The sequence below is a fragment of the Staurois parvus genome, unplaced genomic scaffold (genome assembly GCF_062004578.1).
Source record: "Staurois parvus isolate SC_StPar_1 unplaced genomic scaffold, SC_StPar_1.0 ptg001103l, whole genome shotgun sequence".
In the NCBI taxonomy this organism is placed as follows: Eukaryota; Metazoa; Chordata; class Amphibia; order Anura; family Ranidae; genus Staurois; species Staurois parvus.
The window spans coordinates 7,068-27,108 of NW_028318899.1; the positions used below are offsets into that span (position 1 = coordinate 7,068).

The 20,041-nt window shown below is 44.0% G+C and overlaps 1 protein-coding gene and 1 long non-coding RNA gene across 7 annotated transcripts in view; one reads left to right on the forward strand and one right to left on the reverse strand.

The window, feature by feature from the left end:
* Positions 1–932: 932 nt before the first annotated feature.
* Positions 933–19,923, forward strand: LOC149440252 (uncharacterized). The gene is made up of 2 exons (XR_016307698.1): positions 933–1,178; positions 19,580–19,923. It is a non-coding gene; the product is annotated as an uncharacterized LOC149440252 (long non-coding RNA).
* Positions 1,026–20,041, reverse strand: part of LOC149440253 (asparaginyl-tRNA synthetase-like) — a 142,873-nt gene continuing 123,857 nt past the window's right edge. For all 6 annotated transcript variants that reach the window (XM_089658854.1, XM_089658856.1, XM_089658852.1 and 3 more), the window contains one exon: positions 1,026–1,148. In XM_089658854.1, the coding sequence (XP_089514980.1) occupies positions 1,047–1,148 (102 nt within the window). In that variant the 3' untranslated portion in view covers positions 1,026–1,046. The remainder of the gene's footprint in view (positions 1,149–20,041) is intronic.

Genomic DNA, 20,041 nt, shown 5'->3' on the forward strand with positions numbered 1-20,041 from the left:
GGAGACCAGCTATAGAGAATGCGGGATCCTGGGAGACCAGATATAGTGAATGCAGGGTCCTGGGAGACCGGATATAGTGAATGCAGGGTCCGGGGAGATCAGATATAGAGAATGCGGGGTCCTGGGAGACCAGATATAATGAATGCAGGGTCCTGGGAGATCAGCTATAGTGAATGCAGGGTCTGGGGAGACCAGATATAGTGAATGCAGGATTTGGGGAGAGCAGATATAGTGAATGCAGGGTCCTGGAAGACCAGATATAGTGAATGCGGGGTCCTGGGAGACCAGATATAGTGAATGCAGGGTCCAGGGAGACCAGATATAGTGAATGCAGGGTCCTGGGAGACCAGATATAGTGAATGCGGGGTCTGGGGAGACCAGATAGTGTGAATACGGGGTCCTGGGAGATCAGATATAGTGAATGCGGGGTCCTGGGAGACCAGATATAGTGAATACGGGGTCCTGGGAGATCAGATATAGAGAATGCGGGGTCCTGGGAGACCAGATATAGTGAATGCAGGGTCCTGGGAGACCAGATATAGTGAATGCAGGGTCCTGGGAGACCAGATATAGTGAATGCAGGGTCCAGGGAGACCAGATATAGTGAATGCAGGGTCCTGGGAAGACCAGATATAGTGAATGCAGGGTCCTGGGAGACCAGATATAGTGAATGCAGGGTCCGAGGAGACCAGATATAGTGAATGCAGGGTCCTGGGAGACCAGATATAGTGAATGCAGGGTCCTGGGAGATCAGATATAGTGAATGCAGGGTCCTGGGAGACCAGATATAGTGAATGCAGGGTCCTGGGAGACCAGATATAGTGAATGCAGGGTCCGGGGAGACCAGATATAGTGAATGCGGGGTCCTGGGCTTAGTAACACCAACTTCCTGGGCAGATGATTGGCCTCAGAACGGAAAGTAAAGAGGAATATTCATTTTGGGTGTCACATGATATTGCATATGTGTGAAGAATGGGGAAAAATGACAAGGCCGGGTCTTTATACATCCTCCCCCGGCATTCTGCTTGCGGCTGATTGAAGCTCGGTTACCTGTCAAGACGTGATTGCAGTATGTGAAGTCTCTCCTCTCTCAGGCTGCCCCCAAACAGCTCCCCGATTCCTGGGACCAGCAGATCCACTGCAGACACCTGGAGAACAGAGAACGAGACATCTTATAGGTAAAGGGTTCCATCACACCTGAGTGACTTAAAGGGTTAAATGACGCTGTTGTTGTGAACTTCAGGCCTTGTAGTACCGGGGTTCTGGGCTCCAAGCAAAAGGCGCAGCGCGACTCGCACATGCGCAGTAGGAAATCCGCTACTTAGATTAAAAGTCAGCAGCTACAGTATTTATAGCTGCTGACTTTTAATCTTGTTGGCTTTTCACCCGGTGACTTGGTCAGTAACACACCTCCTGTATTAGAGTGCCCCTACTCTGGATGAAGGAGCACAGGGGGCACAGCAGACAGCAGGACTGTCAGTCTGGGGGGAGGGTTAGATGTACTAGCAGATTTAAATACACTAATAAATGGAAGCCAGCCAAACTCCAGCTCACACTTTATAATCGGTTATAGAAAACATTTTTTTGTTTCCTTTTTTGATAAAGATTTTTAAAAGGTAAATAAAAGCTGATCATTGTAATGACACCTGCCAGTGTTCGGTGGTTTGTCTCATCCATGTAAATGATACATTCTAGTGATGCACAGATATATCGGCGCCCAAGATTTACCGGCTGAAAAGAGTGTTAGCGGCATTTTGGCAATAGGAAAGAAGTAGCTGATAATGGCCGCCGAAAACATGCAATTTTTCCTGAGATTTTACCACTTTTAGGGCCGGTTCACACTGCATGCGTTTCAGTTGCTTTTTTTCTGCATCCAAAACGCACAGAAAGTAGGTGATATGGTTGTTAATGTCATAGTTCACATCCGTGCAGGGGCGGACTGACCATTCGAGCTCTCGGGCACTGCCCAAGGGCCCAGGGTCAGTAGGGGGCCCCATGAAATGACCCTGGTACGTTTAATAGGCTTTTTTGGGTGTGCTTTGAGTGTGGGCAAGGACACAGGGGCCCCATGTTCCCCTACAGACCGGGGGCCCCATGAGTTGTCAGTCCGCCCCTGCATCAGTGCTTGCAGATCCAGTGCATTCCGGTTGCAGGAAAAAAGTAGAAAAGGCTGCATTTTTCTGCACAGAACTGTACTGGAATGCGGTAAAACGTATAAAAAATGCACCAAAAACGCACATGTCCCTATTTAAATTGAAGAAAAAGAGGGGGAAAAAAATTAACTGAAATGCATTAAAAAACGCAATGGAAAGCATCAAAACTGCACCGGAACTTGTCAAAAACGCACATGCAAAAAACGCATCCGGAACGCATCTGAATGGCGTTTCTATAGTGTGGACCGGCCCTTTTCTGCATCCAAAACGCACAGCAAGTAGGTGATATGGCTGTTAGTGTCATAGCTCACATCAGTGCTTGCAGTTCCAATACGCTCCGGTTGCAAAAAAAAAAAAAAAGTAGAAAAGGCTGCATTTTTTCTGCACAGAACTGTACTGGAACGTGGTAAAACGCATAAAAAATGCACCAGAACGCACCAAAAACGCACATGTCCCTATTTAAATTGAAGAAAAAGAGGGGGAAAAAATTAACTGAAATGTATTTAAAAAACGCAATGGAAAGCATCAAAACTGCACCGGAACTTGTCAAAAACGCGCACGAAAAAAACGCAACCAGAATGCATCAGGGCCAGGTTCACACTACATGCGTTTCAGTTGCTTTTTTTCTGCATCCAAAACACACAGAAAGTAGGTGATATGGCTGTCAGTGTCATAGTTCACATCAGTGCTTGCAGTTCCAGTGTGTTCCGGTTGCAAAAAAAAAAAAAAAAAAAAGTAGAAAAGGCTGCATTTTTTCTGCACAGAACTGTACTGGAACGTGGTAAAACGCATCAAACGCGCACATGTCCCTATTTAAATTGAAGTAAAAATTAACTGGAATGCATAAAAAACGCATCAGAAAACGCACCGGGACACACCAAAAACGCGCATGCAAAAACACATTTGGAAGGCATCTGAACTGCGTTTATATAGTGTGAACCGGCCCTTAGGGTGCATTTTTCATAGGTCATGTGAGTAAAAAAAACCCAGCCTCAAAACGCAACACGTGTGCATTTTTGTTGGGTTTTCAATGCATTTCAAGCCTGGTTCAAACCAATGCAATTTGCGTTTTGTCCGTTATGCATTTTTGCATGCGTGGTTTTGATGCGCTTTTTTGATTTTTTTTTTTTTTTTTGCTAACTTGTTGCTGGTCAGATTCAAAATGCATCAAAAATGCAACACCTGCAATTTTGGTACATTTTTAATACATTTCAGGCCTGGTTCACACCAATGCTGTTTGCGTTTTGCGTGCAGGATTTTGACATGTTTTCCGTGCAGTTTTTTTTTAAGTGTTTTGCATTTTTAATTTGTTAATTAACCACCTCCCGTCCGGCCATTTTATATAAACGGCCGGACGGTGGCAGTGCAGGGTCGGGTGACCGTTTATTTATTGGTGGTATTTAATCGTCGCTGGATGCTTTACTTTTTGCGCTATAAACAAAAAAAGTGCAAAAAATTTGAAAAAAAAACAAAACGTTTCTTTGTTTCTATTATAAAATTTTTCAAACAGGTAATTTTTCTCCTTCACCGATGTGCGTTGATGAGGCAGCACTGATGGGCACTGATAGGCGGCACTGATAGGCAGCACTAATGAGGTATCACTGATAGGCGGCACTGATAGGCAGCACTAATGAGGTATCACTGATAGGCGGCACTGATAGGCAGCACTAATGAGGTGTTACTGATAGGCAGCACTAATGAGGTATCACAGATAGGCGGCACTGAAGGCAGCACTAATGAGGTATCACTGATAGGCGGCACTGATAGGCAGCACTAATAAGGTGTTACTGATAGGCAGCACTAATGAGGTATCACAGATAGGCGGCACTGAAGGCAGCACTAATGAGGTATCACGGATAGGCGGCACTGATAGGCAGCACTAATGAGGTATCACAGATAGGCGGCACTGATGATGGGTACTGATAGACAGCACTGATAGGTGGCACTGACTGGTGCAACCGCTGGGCACTGACTGGTGGCAATGACTGGCGGCAGTGGTGGGTGGCATTGATGGGCACAGGTGGGCTGCACTGGTGGGCTGCACTGCTGGGCACTGATCATCAGTACCCTGATGATCGGTGCCGATCCCTGCTCTGACAACTGCCGGTTCTTGGCAGTACTTTCCTCAGCCTCTGACAGCGTGAGGAAAGTGCAGCCGAGAACCGGCAATTGCATTTCCCGGTGATCAGCGTGTCATTGGACACGGCTGATCACGTGGTAAAAGGCCGCTGTAATTGGAATTTTACCACATCACGTGATCAGCTGTGTCCGTAGGACAATGTGATCACGGAGATCGCCGGGGGCGCGCAGGAGAGCGCGTTCTGGGAGGACGTCATATGACGCCCTCCCACAGCGTAGCCGTCATTCGGCTATCTGCGGTTGGCAAGTAGTTAATCTTTCAAGTTTTCGGTTTGCACTCCTAACACAGCCATCATGAAGGGGGTCCCACTCCATCTGTTACATTAGTTATGAAGACTGGAAGGACAGTGGGAACCCCCCAAAACCTTGCAGTATCAGAGTTGTCAGCAGGCATCCCTCACTGTTGGGTGGAGTGCCCCTTTAAGCCGGGACTCATTTTTCTTGCCTCCTTAAAGAAGTCAGAGTTCACATGGAACCCAAACACTTGTGTAACCCACTCAGGTTCCTGTCATTACCTTTCATCTCTCAGTGTTAAAGGCATCCCGAAATAGATCGTGGAAACTGCCAGAAGGGAAGCGTGAGCGATCGTTTCCAGAGAATGGAAACCTTCGTATGGCCACGCTGGGTAAGTGTGTTGTAATTAGAAGCACAAAAAGTGCTAACCGACCAGAAAAGGACAGGAGACACGACACGGGGCAGCAGCTCAATCACAATCTCCCAGCTACAGCCGCCTGTATATCACTTCATCTGCTTATATTTTACCTTCCCTGGTACCCCCCCCCCACCCCCACCAATCAACATGATGATGACGACATTTTTAAATGAAAGCTGTTTTCATTACACACCTTTTAAAACCCAGTGATGTCATCACTTGGTCTATGTGTTTCACTATGCAATGCAGGCAAATCTTGGCTGGGGCCGGCAGGGAGCTGTACATAGCGTCCTGACGGAATCAAGCACCCCTATCCGTGGGCTGGCTCTTGGGAGGAGTTTTGCAAATTTAAAAAAAAAAAAAAAAAAAGAAGAAATGGATGGGTGCCGGTATGGAGAGGTTTCTGGGCACGCTGTGTTTCCATGCAGGACACCTTAGGTAACCACATGTGATGCAGAGCCTCTGTGTTCCCTGAAAGCACAGTACTATACTATTTTTTAGTCTTCTTTTATGCTTGCCTTTTTGCAGAAGTCTTAAAGTGCAGGACCTCGCATTCACTATATGTGGTCTCCCCGGACCCCGCATTCACTATATCTGGTCTACCAGGACCCTGCATTCACTATATCTGATCTCTCCGGACCCTGCATTCACTATATCTGATCTCTCCGGACCCTGCATTCACTATATCTGATCTCCCAGGACCCCGCATTCACTATATCTGATCTCCCCGGACCCTGCATTCACTATATCTGATCTCCCAGAACCCCGCATTCACTATATCTGGTCTCCCCGGACCCTGCATTCAATATATCTGGTCTCCCAGGATCCTGCATTCACTATATCTGATCTCCCAGGACCCTGCATTCACTATATCTGGTCTCCCCAGACCCTGCATTCACTATATCTGATCTCCCAGGACCCCGCATTCACTATATCTGATCTCCCAAGACCCTGCATTCACTATAATTGGTCTCCCAGGCCCCTTCATTCACTATAATTGGTCTCCTAGGCCCCTGCATTCACTATTTCATGTCTCCCAGGACCCCGCATTCACTATTTAAGGTCTTCCAGGATCCTGCATTCACTATATCTGATCTCCCAGGACCCCGCATTCACTATTTAAGGTCTTCCAGGATCCTGCATTCACTATATCTGATCTCTCCGGACCCTGCATTCACTATATCTGATCTCCCAGGACCCTGCATTCACTATATCTGGTCTCCCCGAACCCTGCATTCACTATATCTGGTCTCCCAGGACCCTGCATTCACTATATCTGGTCTCCCAGGACCTCACATTCACTATATCTGATCTCCCAGGACCCCGCATTCACTATATCTGATCTCCCCGGACCCTGCATTCACTATATCTGATCTCCCAGAACCCCGCATTCACTATATCTGGTCTCCCCGGACCCTGCATTCAATATATCTGGTCTCCCAGGATCCTGCATTCACTATATCTGATCTCCCAGGACCCTGCATTCACTATATCTGATATCCCAGGACCCTGCATTCACTTTATCTGGTCTCCCCAGACCCTGCATTCACTATATCTGATCTCCCAGGACCCCGCATTCACTATATCTGATCTCCCAAGACCCTGCATTCACTATAATTGGTCTCCCAGGCCCCTTCATTCACTATAATTGGTCTCCTAGGCCCCTGCATTCACTATTTCATGTCTCCCAGGACCCCGCATTCACTATTTAAGGTCTTCCAGGATCCTGCATTCACTATATCTGATCTCCCAGGACCCCTGCATTCACTATATCTGATCTCCCCGGACCCTGCATTCACTATATCTGGTCTCCCCGGACCCTGCATTCACTATATCTGGTCTCCCAGGACCCTGCATTCACTATATCTGGTCTCCCAGGACCTCGCATTCACTATATCTGATCTCCCAGGACCCCGCATTCACTATATCTGATCTCCCCGGACCCTGCATTCACTATATCTGATCTCCCAGAACCCCGCATTCACTATATCTGGTCTCCCCGGACCCTGCATTCAATATATCTGGTCTCCCAGGATCCTGCATTCACTATATCTGATCTCCCAGGACCCTGCATTCACTATATCTGATATCCCAGGACCCTGCATTCACTATATCTGGTCTCCCCAGACCCTGCATTCACTATATCTGATCTCCCAGGACCCCGCATTCACTATATCTGATCTCCCAAGACCCTGCATTCACTATAATTGGTCTCCCAGGCCCCTTCATTCACTATAATTGGTCTCCTAGGCCCCTGCATTCACTATTTCATGTCTCCCAGGACCCCGCATTCACTATTTAAGGTCTTCCAGGATCCTGCATTCACTATATCTGATCTCCCAGGACCTTGCATTCACTATATCTGATCTCCCAGGACCCTGCATTCACTATATCTGGTCTCCCCGGACCCTGCATTCACTATATCTGGTCTCCCCGGATCCTGCATTCACTATATCTGGTCTCCCCAGACCCCACATTCACTATATCTGGTCTCCCCGGAACCTGCATTCACTATATCTGATCTCACAGGACCCCGCATTCACTATATCTGATCTCTCCGGACCCTGCATTCACTATATCTGGTCTCCCCGGACCCTGCATTCACTATAATTGGTCCCAGGACCCTGCATTCACTATATCTGGTCTCCCCGGACCCTGCATTCACTATATAGGGTCTCCCAGGACCCCGCATTCACTATATCCGGTCTCCCCGGACCCTGCATTCACTATATCTGGTCTCCCAGGACCCCGCATTCACTATATCTGGTCTCCCAGGACCCCACATTCACTATATCTGGTCTCCCAGGACCCTGCATTCAGTACATCTGGTCTCCCCGGACTCTGCATTCACTATAATTGGTCTCCCAGGACCCTGCATTCACTATAATTGGTCTCCCAGGACCCCGCATTCACTATACCTGGTCTCCCAGGACCCTGCATTCACTATACCTGGTCTCCGAGGACCCTGCATTCACTATATCCGCTCTCCCCGGACCCTGCATTCACTATATCTGGTCTCCCAGGATCCTGCATTCACTATATCTGGTCTCCCTGGACCCTGCATTCACTATATCTGGTCTCCCACAGTACACACAACATGGAAATGCAATTATTTTAGTAAATATAAACTTCTAAATACCTTTTCTCATCAGCAGTACATAGCAGTCTTGTGACTTTTGTCAGTGTCCAGCAGAGCAGTGATTAATCTTGTAAAAGGAATTTTATTCTGTCCTGACTGTCCTATGAGGCTGCATAACCCCTGACCCTCTGTCTGGACAGTGCTGATTGGCCCTATGCTGATCACATGCACCCTCCCAAAGGAAAAAAAAAACTCTCTAGCAATACACACTAAACTGAGCATGTGCAGAGTGCCTCCTAGAGCTCTGTACTATTAACAGATGAATTGTGAAAAGTAGAAGAGGAGAATCAGAGAAGACAGGATCAAACAGCCTTTTTTTTACACACAGTGTGGAAAATTAACCTCTTAGGTTCAACAGTGAGTATAACAAGCATGCTTCACTGCAAATGCAAACTGATCTTACTGCTGTGGGTTCAGGAACACTTTAAGGCTGGTCATGTGACAGGCAAGATCCTTTTCACCCAGCATAGGGCGATCCCTCAGTGCAGTCAATGTAGCAGACATGACATCACTATATTAGGAGTGCAGGACGCTGCGGTGACACCCCCCCCCCCCAAGGGGCAGGTCTACGATACCCTACATCACAGGTGTTAAACTGGTGACCCTCCAGCTGATGCCAAACGACAAGTCCCATGAGGCATTGCAAGATTGACTATTGCAAGCATGACTCCCAAAGGCAGAGGCATGATGGGACTTGTAGTTTTGCAACAGCTGGAGGGCCGCTGGTTTGACACCCCTGCTGTACACGGGTTGGATGTCCTCAGTCTTTCAGGTTGCTTGACACTGGGTGATATTCAACCTGAAAGACTGACATCTAATGGCGGAAAGTGCTTACTGCAGCATTGCACCCATAAGAGGAGCCACGCTGGATCGCAGAGCAGGGATAATGCCAGTATTGCAGCGACAGCAACATTTTATGTTGTTAAAATTGCCGGACAACCATTAAAAAAAACAAAACAAAACAAAAAAAAAAACAAAGACTTGGGATTAAAGCTTATATGTTTTTAAACTTTTTTTTTTCTACACTATTTGTTATTAACCATTTCAATACCGGGCACTTTTACCCACTTTTACCCCGGTCATACAACATTGTACCCAAACTAAAATTTTATCATTTTCTTCACACAACTAGAGCTTTCTTTTGGTGGTATTTAATCACCGCTGGAGTTTTTATTTTTTGCTAAATTAACAAAAAAAGACCAAAAATTTTGAAAAAAAAACACGTTTTTCTTTGTTTCTGTTATAAAAGTTTACAAATAAATAATTGTTCTTCATAAATTTAGGCCGAGATGTATTCTGCTACATGTCTTTGGTGAAAATAACCCAAATTAGGATGTATTATTTAATCTGTAGGAAAGTTATAGAGTTCACAAACTATGGTATAGATCTGAATATTGATCAATCCTGAAGTACTGACAGCCAATCTAATATCTTGAGGTCCAAGAATGTCAGAACAGTACAGATATCCCCCAAATGTCAGGACAGTACAGATATCCCCCAAATGTCAGAACAGTACAGATATCCCCCAAATGTCAGGACAGTACAGATATCCCCCAAATGTCAGGACAGTACAGATATCCTCCAAATGTCAGAACAGTACAGATATCCCCCAAATGTCAGGACGGTACAGATATCCCCCAAATGTCAGAACAGTACAGATATCCCCCAAATGTCAGGACGGTACAGATATCCCCCAAATGTCAGAACAGTACAGATATCCCCCAAATGTCAGGACAGTACAGATATCCCCCAAATGACCCCTTTTTGCAGAGTAGACAGTCCGACGTACTTCATAAGAGGCATGGCGAGATTTTTGAAGTTGTATTTTTTTTGTCATAATTTTTCGGAAAATGAAAAAATAAAAAAAATTATTTTCACTATTTTTTTTTTTACATACAGTCACCAGTGCAGTACAGCGTCATCATATAACTGGCATGGCGGTGATCAGGGACACTGACTGGTGACAGTATTAAAAAATATATATATGTTTGTTTTTATTTTTTTTATTTTACATTTTTTATTACATTTTTTTTTCATATTTCACTATGTCCAAAGTAGTACAATGTTACCATAATAACATTGTACTACTTTGGGGAAGTGATCAGTATTTTTTTTTTTTTCTACACAATTTGCTTATAGCAAAGAATTACTTTGCTATAAGCAAGCATTTACCTGAATGACATCGATTCATTCAGTGTTTTTTTTTTTTTTTTGTGCTTAGCTGTGATTTGGCCACAGCTAATCACATGACATGTGCATGTGACCTGCTGTGACCATTCACAGCTAGGCACTAGTATACAATGGATGGCATGAATGAAGCCATCCATTGTATACAACTGTCATGTGATCTGCTGTGATTGGTCTCAGCAGGTCACATGGTACCGGCAACGGGGGCCGGTAGTCAGATTTGTCATCGGCTCTGCAAGCGCGAAAACTGCAGATGCCCGGGAGGACACCATATGGCGTCCACCCGGAAATCTAAAGCACTTTGCCGGACGCCAAACAGCTATTGGTTGAAAAATAAAAATGAATAACCCTACACCCACAGTTGATCCAGAGGAAGGAAAAAAAAAACAGCAAAGCACGCTCCAATTTGCTCCTGCAGGGGAAAAAAATCCTCCCTGATTCCCTGAGAGGCAATCTGATAATCCCTGGATCAACTTATAAATGTTATATCCAGTTATATTCTGTGTATCCTAGGAAGAATCCAGGACTTTTTTTTTAAAGCAATCCACTGGACAGAACACACTCTTGAGGGAGTCTATTCCACATTTTCACAGCTCTCACTGTGAAGAAACCTTTCTGTGTTTGGAGATTAAATTTCTTTTCCTCCAGATGTAAAGAGTGCCCCCTTGTCCTCTGTGATGACCTCAGGGGGAATAGCTCTACACCAAGTTCACTATATGAACCACTGATGTATTTATACATGGAGATCATATCCCCCCCTTATGTATTATACATGGAGATCATATCCCCCCTTATGTATTATACATGGAGATCATATCCCCCCTTATGTATTATACATGGTGATCATATCCCCCCTTATGTATTATACATGGAGATCATATCCCCCCTTATGTATTATACATGGAGATCATATCCCCCCTTATGTATTATACATGGAGATCATATCCCCCCTTATGTATCATACATGGAGATCATATCCCCCCTTATGTATCATACATGGAGATCATATCCCCCCCTTATGTATTATACATGGAGATCATATCCCCCCTTATGTATCATACATGGAGATCATATCCCCCTTATGTATTATACATGGCGATCATATCCCCCCTTATGTATTATACATGGAGATCATATCCCCCCTTATGTATCATACATGGAGATCATATCCCCCCTTATGTATTATACATGGTGATCATATCCCTCCTTATGTATTATACATGGAGATCATATCCCCCCTTATGTATTATACATGGAGATCATATCCCCCTTATGTATTATACATGGAGATCATATCCCCCTTATGTATTATACATGGAGATCATATCCCCCTTATGTATTATACATGGAGATCATATCCCCCCTTATGTATCATACATGGAGATCATATCCCCCCTTATGTATCATACATGGAGATCATATCCCCCCCTTATGTATTATACATGGAGATCATATCCCCCCTTATGTATCATACATGGAGATCATATCCCCCTTATGTATTATACATGGCGATCATATCCCCCCTTATGTATTATACATGGAGATCATATCCCCCTTATGTATTATACATGGAGATCATATCCCCCCTTATGTATTATACATGGAGATCATATCCCCCTTATGTATCATACATGGAGATCATATCCCCCCTTATGTATTATACATTGTGATCATATCCCTCCTTATGTATTATACATGGAGATCATATCCCCCCTTATGTATTATACATGGAGATCATATCCCCCCTTATGTATTATACATGGAGATCATATCCCCCCTTATGTATTATACATGGAGATCATATCCCCCCGTATGTATTATACATGGAGATCATATCCCCCCTTAATCTCCTCTTCTCAAGAAAGAATAAATTCAGTTCCTTAAATCTTTCCTCATAGCATATGTATTATGTCATATTCATCTGACATGCAAATAAAAAAGCATTATGCATTCTGTTTAAAGGATAAGTTCACCTTTGGAACATGTAACATCTTCCCGTAGCTGCAGCCGTGCCTGCCACATTTACATCCCAACTATTCTGACAGGTCTGCAGGAGACCTGCATGGCATCACCAATCTACTGATCGCTGGTGCAATGCTTTCCAGGTTCCTTTGGACAAAAATAATAAATGCACATTTTTTTTATCTGCAAAACCTATCCTTTAAAGAGCTCCTGAGATCTAATTAAAAAGCTGAAAACAGGATTCTTTTAAGCTGGTAAAATCACAAACTGTAAACCATAAAAAAAGAAAAGAAAGAAAAGAAAGGAAAGAAAGGAAAACAAACGAAATGCAAACCTAGCCAAAAGTGAAATTAATTTGAACTGCAAATAGAAAATGCTACAAAAAAGTGAGAAAATGACCTCGATGATCCAGGTATATTAGTAATAATTGTATATATGCACATATACCGTGCATACAAAAACACACAATATTTGTTATATATATATATACACATACACACACAACCTTTTTTTTTCAAAAATTAATTGAATGCTAGACAATGGATTCCCAGAGTGCTAAACGTTATCTTAAACAGACTAACATAGTAGAAGAAACAGGCAAAAGTGGTCTCAAAGAGAGTAATTTGTAGAGAAGGGAAAGAGTCGCAGTTTTAACTCAGTCTCTGTGTGTAAATTTTAGCTTCAGCTATTGAGCTCTGCAAACAGACCTTTAAAAAACAAAGCCCCTGGAAAACCAGTTAAAATGTCTAAATCTCCATCTGCTGGCTACAATTGAAATCAATGTTTTCTATGCAGGGCACCTTTGTTGCACTCTCCTTTGGCGATAGCTTTGTGGGAACTTCCGGTTACACGACAGCCAGCTTTAGCTGCCGCTTCTTGTCATAGCCAGCTTTTATTTTAACACCCTTGTCTATAGCTCTCAGTACTAGGGGTGATGTAATGAGGCAGCCCCAGCAGCCAGAAGTCTTTAATATTGGCCCAAACAGCAAAGCATCAATGCCCCCCACCTTGAACCATACAGATTTTCTGGGACAAGTAGTTCCTGTACTGCCACTGCTCCCTGCCTGCCTCCACACCACAGAAAGGAGAAAAATGGGTATGGACTGGTCATGCGACCGCTCCAGTAAAGTCTTTAAAAAATTATCTAGCTAGAAATGTAAGATACAAGGTAAGGTACATTGCCCCGGGGTAGGGGAGAAAATGATCACTTGAATGTCTGGAGTCCGGCTTAATCACTTTGCCAATAAACCAATAATAAAAGTACCCGGGAACCACACGGCACACATCTGAGCACAAAAATCTGATTGGATTATTTTGCGGTCTCTTCCCCCACTGGGAAGATGTCCCCTTACTTCTGTGCTCCCAATGGGAATGAAGACAATTAAAGAGGTATTAAACCCAAAAGCAAACATTTACTATATTGTAGCTCACCAATCCTTAGATGTGATGGCTGCTTTAGTTTTCTTTTTCTTTTTTTTTTCTTTTACTTTCACTTAGTGATCCAGCCAGTAAGTCTGTTCTTTTTCAACAGAACAAGCTGTCCTGCAAATGCATCAGTTAAAAGTGTTGTGACAAACCATTTACCACTGACAGGGGTGCTTGCAACCATCAGCTGTTATGTATGTAAATTCTTTCCCAAAAGAAAAAAAAAATGTTGCAGTAACTGTTTATAAAGTATGAGCTGGAGTTTGGCTTGTTAGTGTATCTAAATCTGCTAGTACATCAAACACTCCCCTCCCCCTAGACTAGCCTTTCTCAACTAGGGTACCTTAGCAAAATGTCTACGAATTGCACAAAACCCAGTGGGTAGAACAAACCTGCCTTTTAGTTACACAAAGTCACAGGATTTTCACTGTGCACCATTCCGACCTTCTAGCCTCCGATGTCCTAACTGTCAATGACATCATCAACTGATAAGGAGGATGTCAACTGCCTGCACACAGGGGCGTCCCTAGGCAGGTGGGGGGGATGCGCAACGCACCGGGTGACACCAACCGCACAGGGTGACACCGGACCTACTTCACGAAAAGATAAGTTGTAAAGCAAGCCAAAGATCCCCGCAGGATGGACCGGATCTGCGGATTGAGCATAATGGATCAGAGTCCGATCCATTATGCTCCCCAATCCGCAGATCCGATCCATCCTGTGGGGATCTTCGACATGCAACCTATATGGGGTGACACCGGACCCGCTCCACGAAAAGGTAAGTTGTAAAGCAAACCGACAATCCCTGCAGGATGGATCCGATCTGCGGATTGGGGAGCATAATGGATCGGACTCTGATCCATTATGCTCAATCCGCAGATCCGATCCATCCTGCAGGGATCGTCGTACAACTTACCTTTTCGAGGAGCGGGTCCGGTGTCACCCTGTGTAGTAGGTGTCACCCGATGTGGCGCGCACCCCCTGCACCTGCCTAGGGACGCCCCTGTGTGCAGGCAGTTGACATCCTCCTTATCAACTGATGTTGTCATTGGTTGTCAGGACGCCGGCGGTTAGAAGGTCGGAACTTACCTTTTCGTGGATCGGGTCCGGTGACACCCCATATAGGTTGCATGCTGACGATCCCCGCAGGATGGATCGGATCTGCGGATTGGGGAGCATAATGGATCGGGCTCCGATCCATTATGCTCAATCCGCAGATGCGATCCATTCTGCGGGAATCGTCGGAGGGGGTGCCACCAAGTGTTACAACACCGGGTGACACCAACTCTAGGGACGCCCCTGCCTGCACAGCATCCTAGTTTGACCCTTCCCTGCCCCTCTCCATCAGTGCCGGAGTCACATTAGCTCAGTGATGGAGGATAGGAGCTTTGGGACTGCCCACAATTTTAAAGAGTGCCTTGACTGAAAAAAGGTTGAGAAACGCTGCCTTAGACTGACAATGTTTCTGTCTGCTATGCCCCCGGTGCTCCTTCACCCAGAGTGGGGGCTCTCTAATACAGGTGGTGCGTTACTGGCCAGATCACCAGGTGAAAACAGAGGGGAGTGTAGCTGGCCAGCTAAGACCAGTCCTAGGTTGCTAATATGGTTCACATATATGTGTATACCAAACCTGCCAATAACATCAGTATAGTATATATGTGCACATGTTAAAGCCAAAAGCAAAATCATTGCTGTAATTTATGTCTTTGATTGTTATATGACATTTATATATTCATTGTGTTAGCAGAAGCAGAAAAGGAAAATATGCCTTTAAGAGTTAGTATAGAGCTGAGCCAATCACAGACAGCCTCACACTGTGCAGAGCCTTAACCAATCCCAGCAAGTTTCACATCTATGCCTGTGTAAAACTTCCTGCTAGGATTTTCTAGAGACACATGCTCAGCAGACAGAGGAGGAAACAGACAGTTCCAATCGGAAAAGCTTTATGGAGCAGAGAAGGCCAAATAGGTATTTAATGCACTTGTGTGTTCCTCTATTGTTTGGCAGTGCAGGTAGATCTGTGTGTTGAAACTGTTGTGTGTGTTTTACTTGTAGTTCCACCGAATATAACGAACGATCGAACGAACGAATATAACGAATCGAATATAGCAAATCGAATTTACTGAATCTAACAAATTTATCAAGCTATCAAATCAAACCACTGTAATATAAAGAAATAAGCTACTGTATGATAAATGAAACAAGCCATTGTAAGCAGTTATATGAAGAAGATTGAAGTTATTAAAGAAGTTAACTAAAGTATTCGGTGTGCTCTTTAAACCTACTGCATCCATAGAGCGGCATTGGAGGAATTACAGAGTAAAGTCAGTCTAATCAAACAAAGAAACAGCAATTGCATAATTTTTCTAATGCCACAGCGCACAAGGCACCAAAGGGTGCTGCGCCTGCCACAGGGGGGAGGCAAAAAAAAAACAAAAACCAATGCAGCCGCCACGTCTAATGATTGGTAAGTGGCAATATATAAAATTTTTGGTTTTGGGCTCAACCACTTCCTGTCCGGCCCATGTATATACGTAAACAGCCAGACGGTGGCAGTGCAGGGGCAGGTTGCCATTCATAAACAGTGTTCAGCTGTCCAGAGGACACAGTTGAGCACCGATCGTCGGACGGGACCTCTGTGTGAGGTCCTGATCATGTGATCACTGATTGGCCAATCAGTGATCACATGAATAGTAGTAAGCAAGATGTCACTTCTGACATCATTGCTTACTACATGTGAAATCTGTGAATGATGACAGAGGTCACATGGTACAAGGCTATTCACAACAGCCTTGTACCATGTGACAAGCTGTGACCAATCACAGCTCACTCAGTATTTCTCAATTTGCTGCAAGAATGCAGCCAGAGAGAAGGAGAAATGATTGCTTTTACAGCCTTTATGGGTGTAAAAGCAATCAGTGTAAAAAAAAAAAAATCTTCATCACCCCCCACAAGTAGTACAGTGTTACTATGGTGACACTGTACTGCTAGGGTGACAGTATGTTAATAAAACAAAAAACAAATAATAATATAAAAAAAATAAAATCGTAAACTTTTTTTTGGAAAAATTATAATTTTTGGTTATAAACTAATTTGGGTTATTTTTTTTTTTTTTACTAAAAAGATAATTGAATACATTTTGGCCAAGATTTATGAAGAAAGATTATTTTTTTTTAATTTTTGGACTTTTTCATTTATATAGCAAAAAAAAATAAAACTCCCAGTGGTGAATAAATACCACCAAAATAAAGTTTTATCTGTCTCCAAAAAAAATGCTAAAAAACTCATATGGGTAGAGCGTTGCATGACTGCGCAATTGTCATTGAAAGTGTGATAGCGCTGAAAGCTGAAAATTGGCCTGGACAGGAAGGGGGTGAAAGTGTCCGGACTGGAAGTGGTTAATATCGCTGTAAAATCTGTCCAATAACTGGCTGGCGCTCCACAAGCTAATAAAAAAAACATTAGTGCAGTTCCTAACCCAACTGCCACTTTTTTTTCAGCATACTGTCTTCTGTAAAACGACATGTGTTTTATTAAATCTGAAAAATGTTTTTCAGATGTCTGTGAGAGCGTCAGACATCATACAGGGAAGAGAGCGTTGGCTTCAGATGTCACGTAATAAAGCCCAGCGACACATCTGATTCACATGATGCAGTGAGCCGCCACGTTTCATTCATTACATGTCAGAGCCGTATTAATCAGTGACATCTGTGATGCGATCGCCTTGCTGGAAAATCGTATGGAATCAACAAAAAATAAAGCCCGATCATTATTAATAGAAATGAACACATCTGTTCCTCTGCTTTTACAGTAGGCGGGGGCAGAGCCATGAAATCCTTGGAACCAAAATGTGGTTTAACATAAGTTAAAGGATAGGTTCACTTTAGGGGATAGTTCACATCAGGGGCAGACTGACCATTTGGAAACTCGGGCACTGCCCGAGGACCCGGGGTCAGTAGGGGGCCCCATGAGATGCCCCTGGTACCTTTTTCATAGGCTTTTTTGAGTTTAGGCAAGGACACAGGGGCCCCATGATCCACCAAATTGCCTGGGGGCCCCATGAGTTGTCAGTCCGCCCCTGGTTCAAAGCACAAAAACGCACTCTGAATGCATTCCGGATACATTTTTGCTTGCAGTTCACATTGCTCTCCGTTCCGGTGCAGTTCTGATGCAAGTCCAGTATGGTTCTGTGCAGAAAAAATTCAGACTGTTCCACTTTTTATTCTGCACCGGGAACTGACTGCACTGGTGTGAACTAGGACCATTGGAAAACACTGTGCATGCATTTTTGATGCAGAAAAAAAAAAACGCACTGGACTGCATCTAGTGTGAACCAGCCCTAAAACAATTGTTTCATTTTTTTTTTCCAAAAACAAAAATAAAAAAAACAAAAAAAGAAATAAAAATAAAAAAAAAAAAAAATAAAAAAATATAAAAAAACAAATAAAAAAAACAAAAACAAAAAAAAAACAAGAGGAGAGGTAGCATACTCACCTTGGCAGTAGTCCATATCTCTTGCCTCCTCGCTGCAGCCATTTACAAGCCCTTCAGGGACTGTTCAGGGAGAGTTGGGGTACCAGCGGACCTTCTGCATGCTGTGATTTCATTCTCTGACCCCTTTGCCACCTTACTACACAGCAGTCATTTAGGAGGTCAGAGAATGGAACCACAGCACACAGTGAGTACTGGTATCGGACTCTCCTGGAAGTACGGAAACAATTGAGTACTGTCCGTGATACTTTTTTTATTTGCACCAACATCCAATTTTCAGGACAAGCTTTCGGGGTATGTCCCCTACTTCAAGGTCCAAGCAGTACCAAATGCTAGAGGGCCTGGAGGAGGTTGCATTTCCCGGAACAGAGGCGAAGTTGGAGATACGGGTCAACAGAGAGGTGGGATTGCTACCTCTTCTCTTGCAGGGAATTTTCAGCTCTATTTTTCAAGGACCTGACAGGGTCGCTTTAACTAGTTGCCGACTTTGGGCATGCTACACACGTCCCAAAAAACCCCATCATCATTGTACACAGAATGTGTGTAGCATGTCCAGTCTCTCTACTCTGTTTGTGGGACCCTCCCCCCACACTAGTTTTCAGAAATCGTTGGCTTGGATTAATCAGAGCGGCATAATTGTAAGTTCATAGAAGGTGTCGGCGGCTGTAGCTGCCAAAAAAGCGTTCTGCATAAAACTCCGTTTACACTAGTGTGACCTGCAATGCGAGTTTGGATACCAGGGCCGGACTGACAACTCATGGGGCCCCCGGGCAATAGGGGATCATGGGGCCCCTGTGTCCTTGCCCAAACTCAAAAAAGCCTATGAAAAAGGTACCAGGGGCAGCTCATGGGGCCCCCTACTGACCCCGGGCCCTCGGGCAGTGCCAGAGTTTCCAAATGGTCAGTCCGCCCCTGTTGGATACAGATGGTTGTGTGACAAGTCGCAGCCCATCGATTGAACGGCACCCATTCCATTCTATGTGACCTAAAGTCGCAGTAACTTTGAAAAGGTTCCTGCACTACTTTGATGCCACTTTCCTGCTATTTAAGTGCCAGAGAGTTTAAAGCCGCATAAAAGTCGCACAACAAAGACGCACTCGAAATCGCGTGACTTTGGAGTCGCCCTAGAGTGCACAGAGCCTCAATCTGCGATTATACAAAGATACAAAGTAACATTTTGTTACTTTTGTATCATTCTATACACTCATCTGCAGATCAAAAGGGATGTCAGTTAAAGCAATGTGACAAGTAAAAAAAAAAAGTAAAAAATAAAATAAAATGTTCCTCTTTTTAACCCCTTATTAACCCTTAATTTACGCTAATCAGCCCCAATTAACTGCTTAGTCTCCTTCTCCCTTAAACTATTATTTGCCTGCTGATTTTTTGTTTCTATTTCAATAACTATTAATATTGAAATATTTGTTTTTAAAGGTTAATGTTTTTACAAAGGAGTGGCTTCGTAAGAAGCATTTCAAGGTCCTGGAGTGGCCTAGCCAGTCTCCAGATCTCAACCCCATAGAAAACCTTTGGAGGGAATTGAAAGTCCGTGTTGCCCAGCGACAGCCCCAAAACATCACTGCTCTAGAGGAGATCTGCATGGAGGATGGGCCAACATACCAGCAACAGTGTGTGCCAACCTTGTGAAGACTTACAGGAAACGTCTGACCTCTGTCATTGCCAACAAAGGATATATAACAAAGTATTGAGATGAACTTTTCATATTGACCAAATACTTATTTTCCACCATAATTTGCAAATAAATTCTTTCTAAATCAGCCAATGTGATTGTCTGGATTTTTGTTCTCATTTTGTCTCTCATAGTTGAGGTCTACCTATGATGCCAATTACAGGCCTCTCTCATCTTTTTAAGTGGGAGAACTTGCACAATTGGTG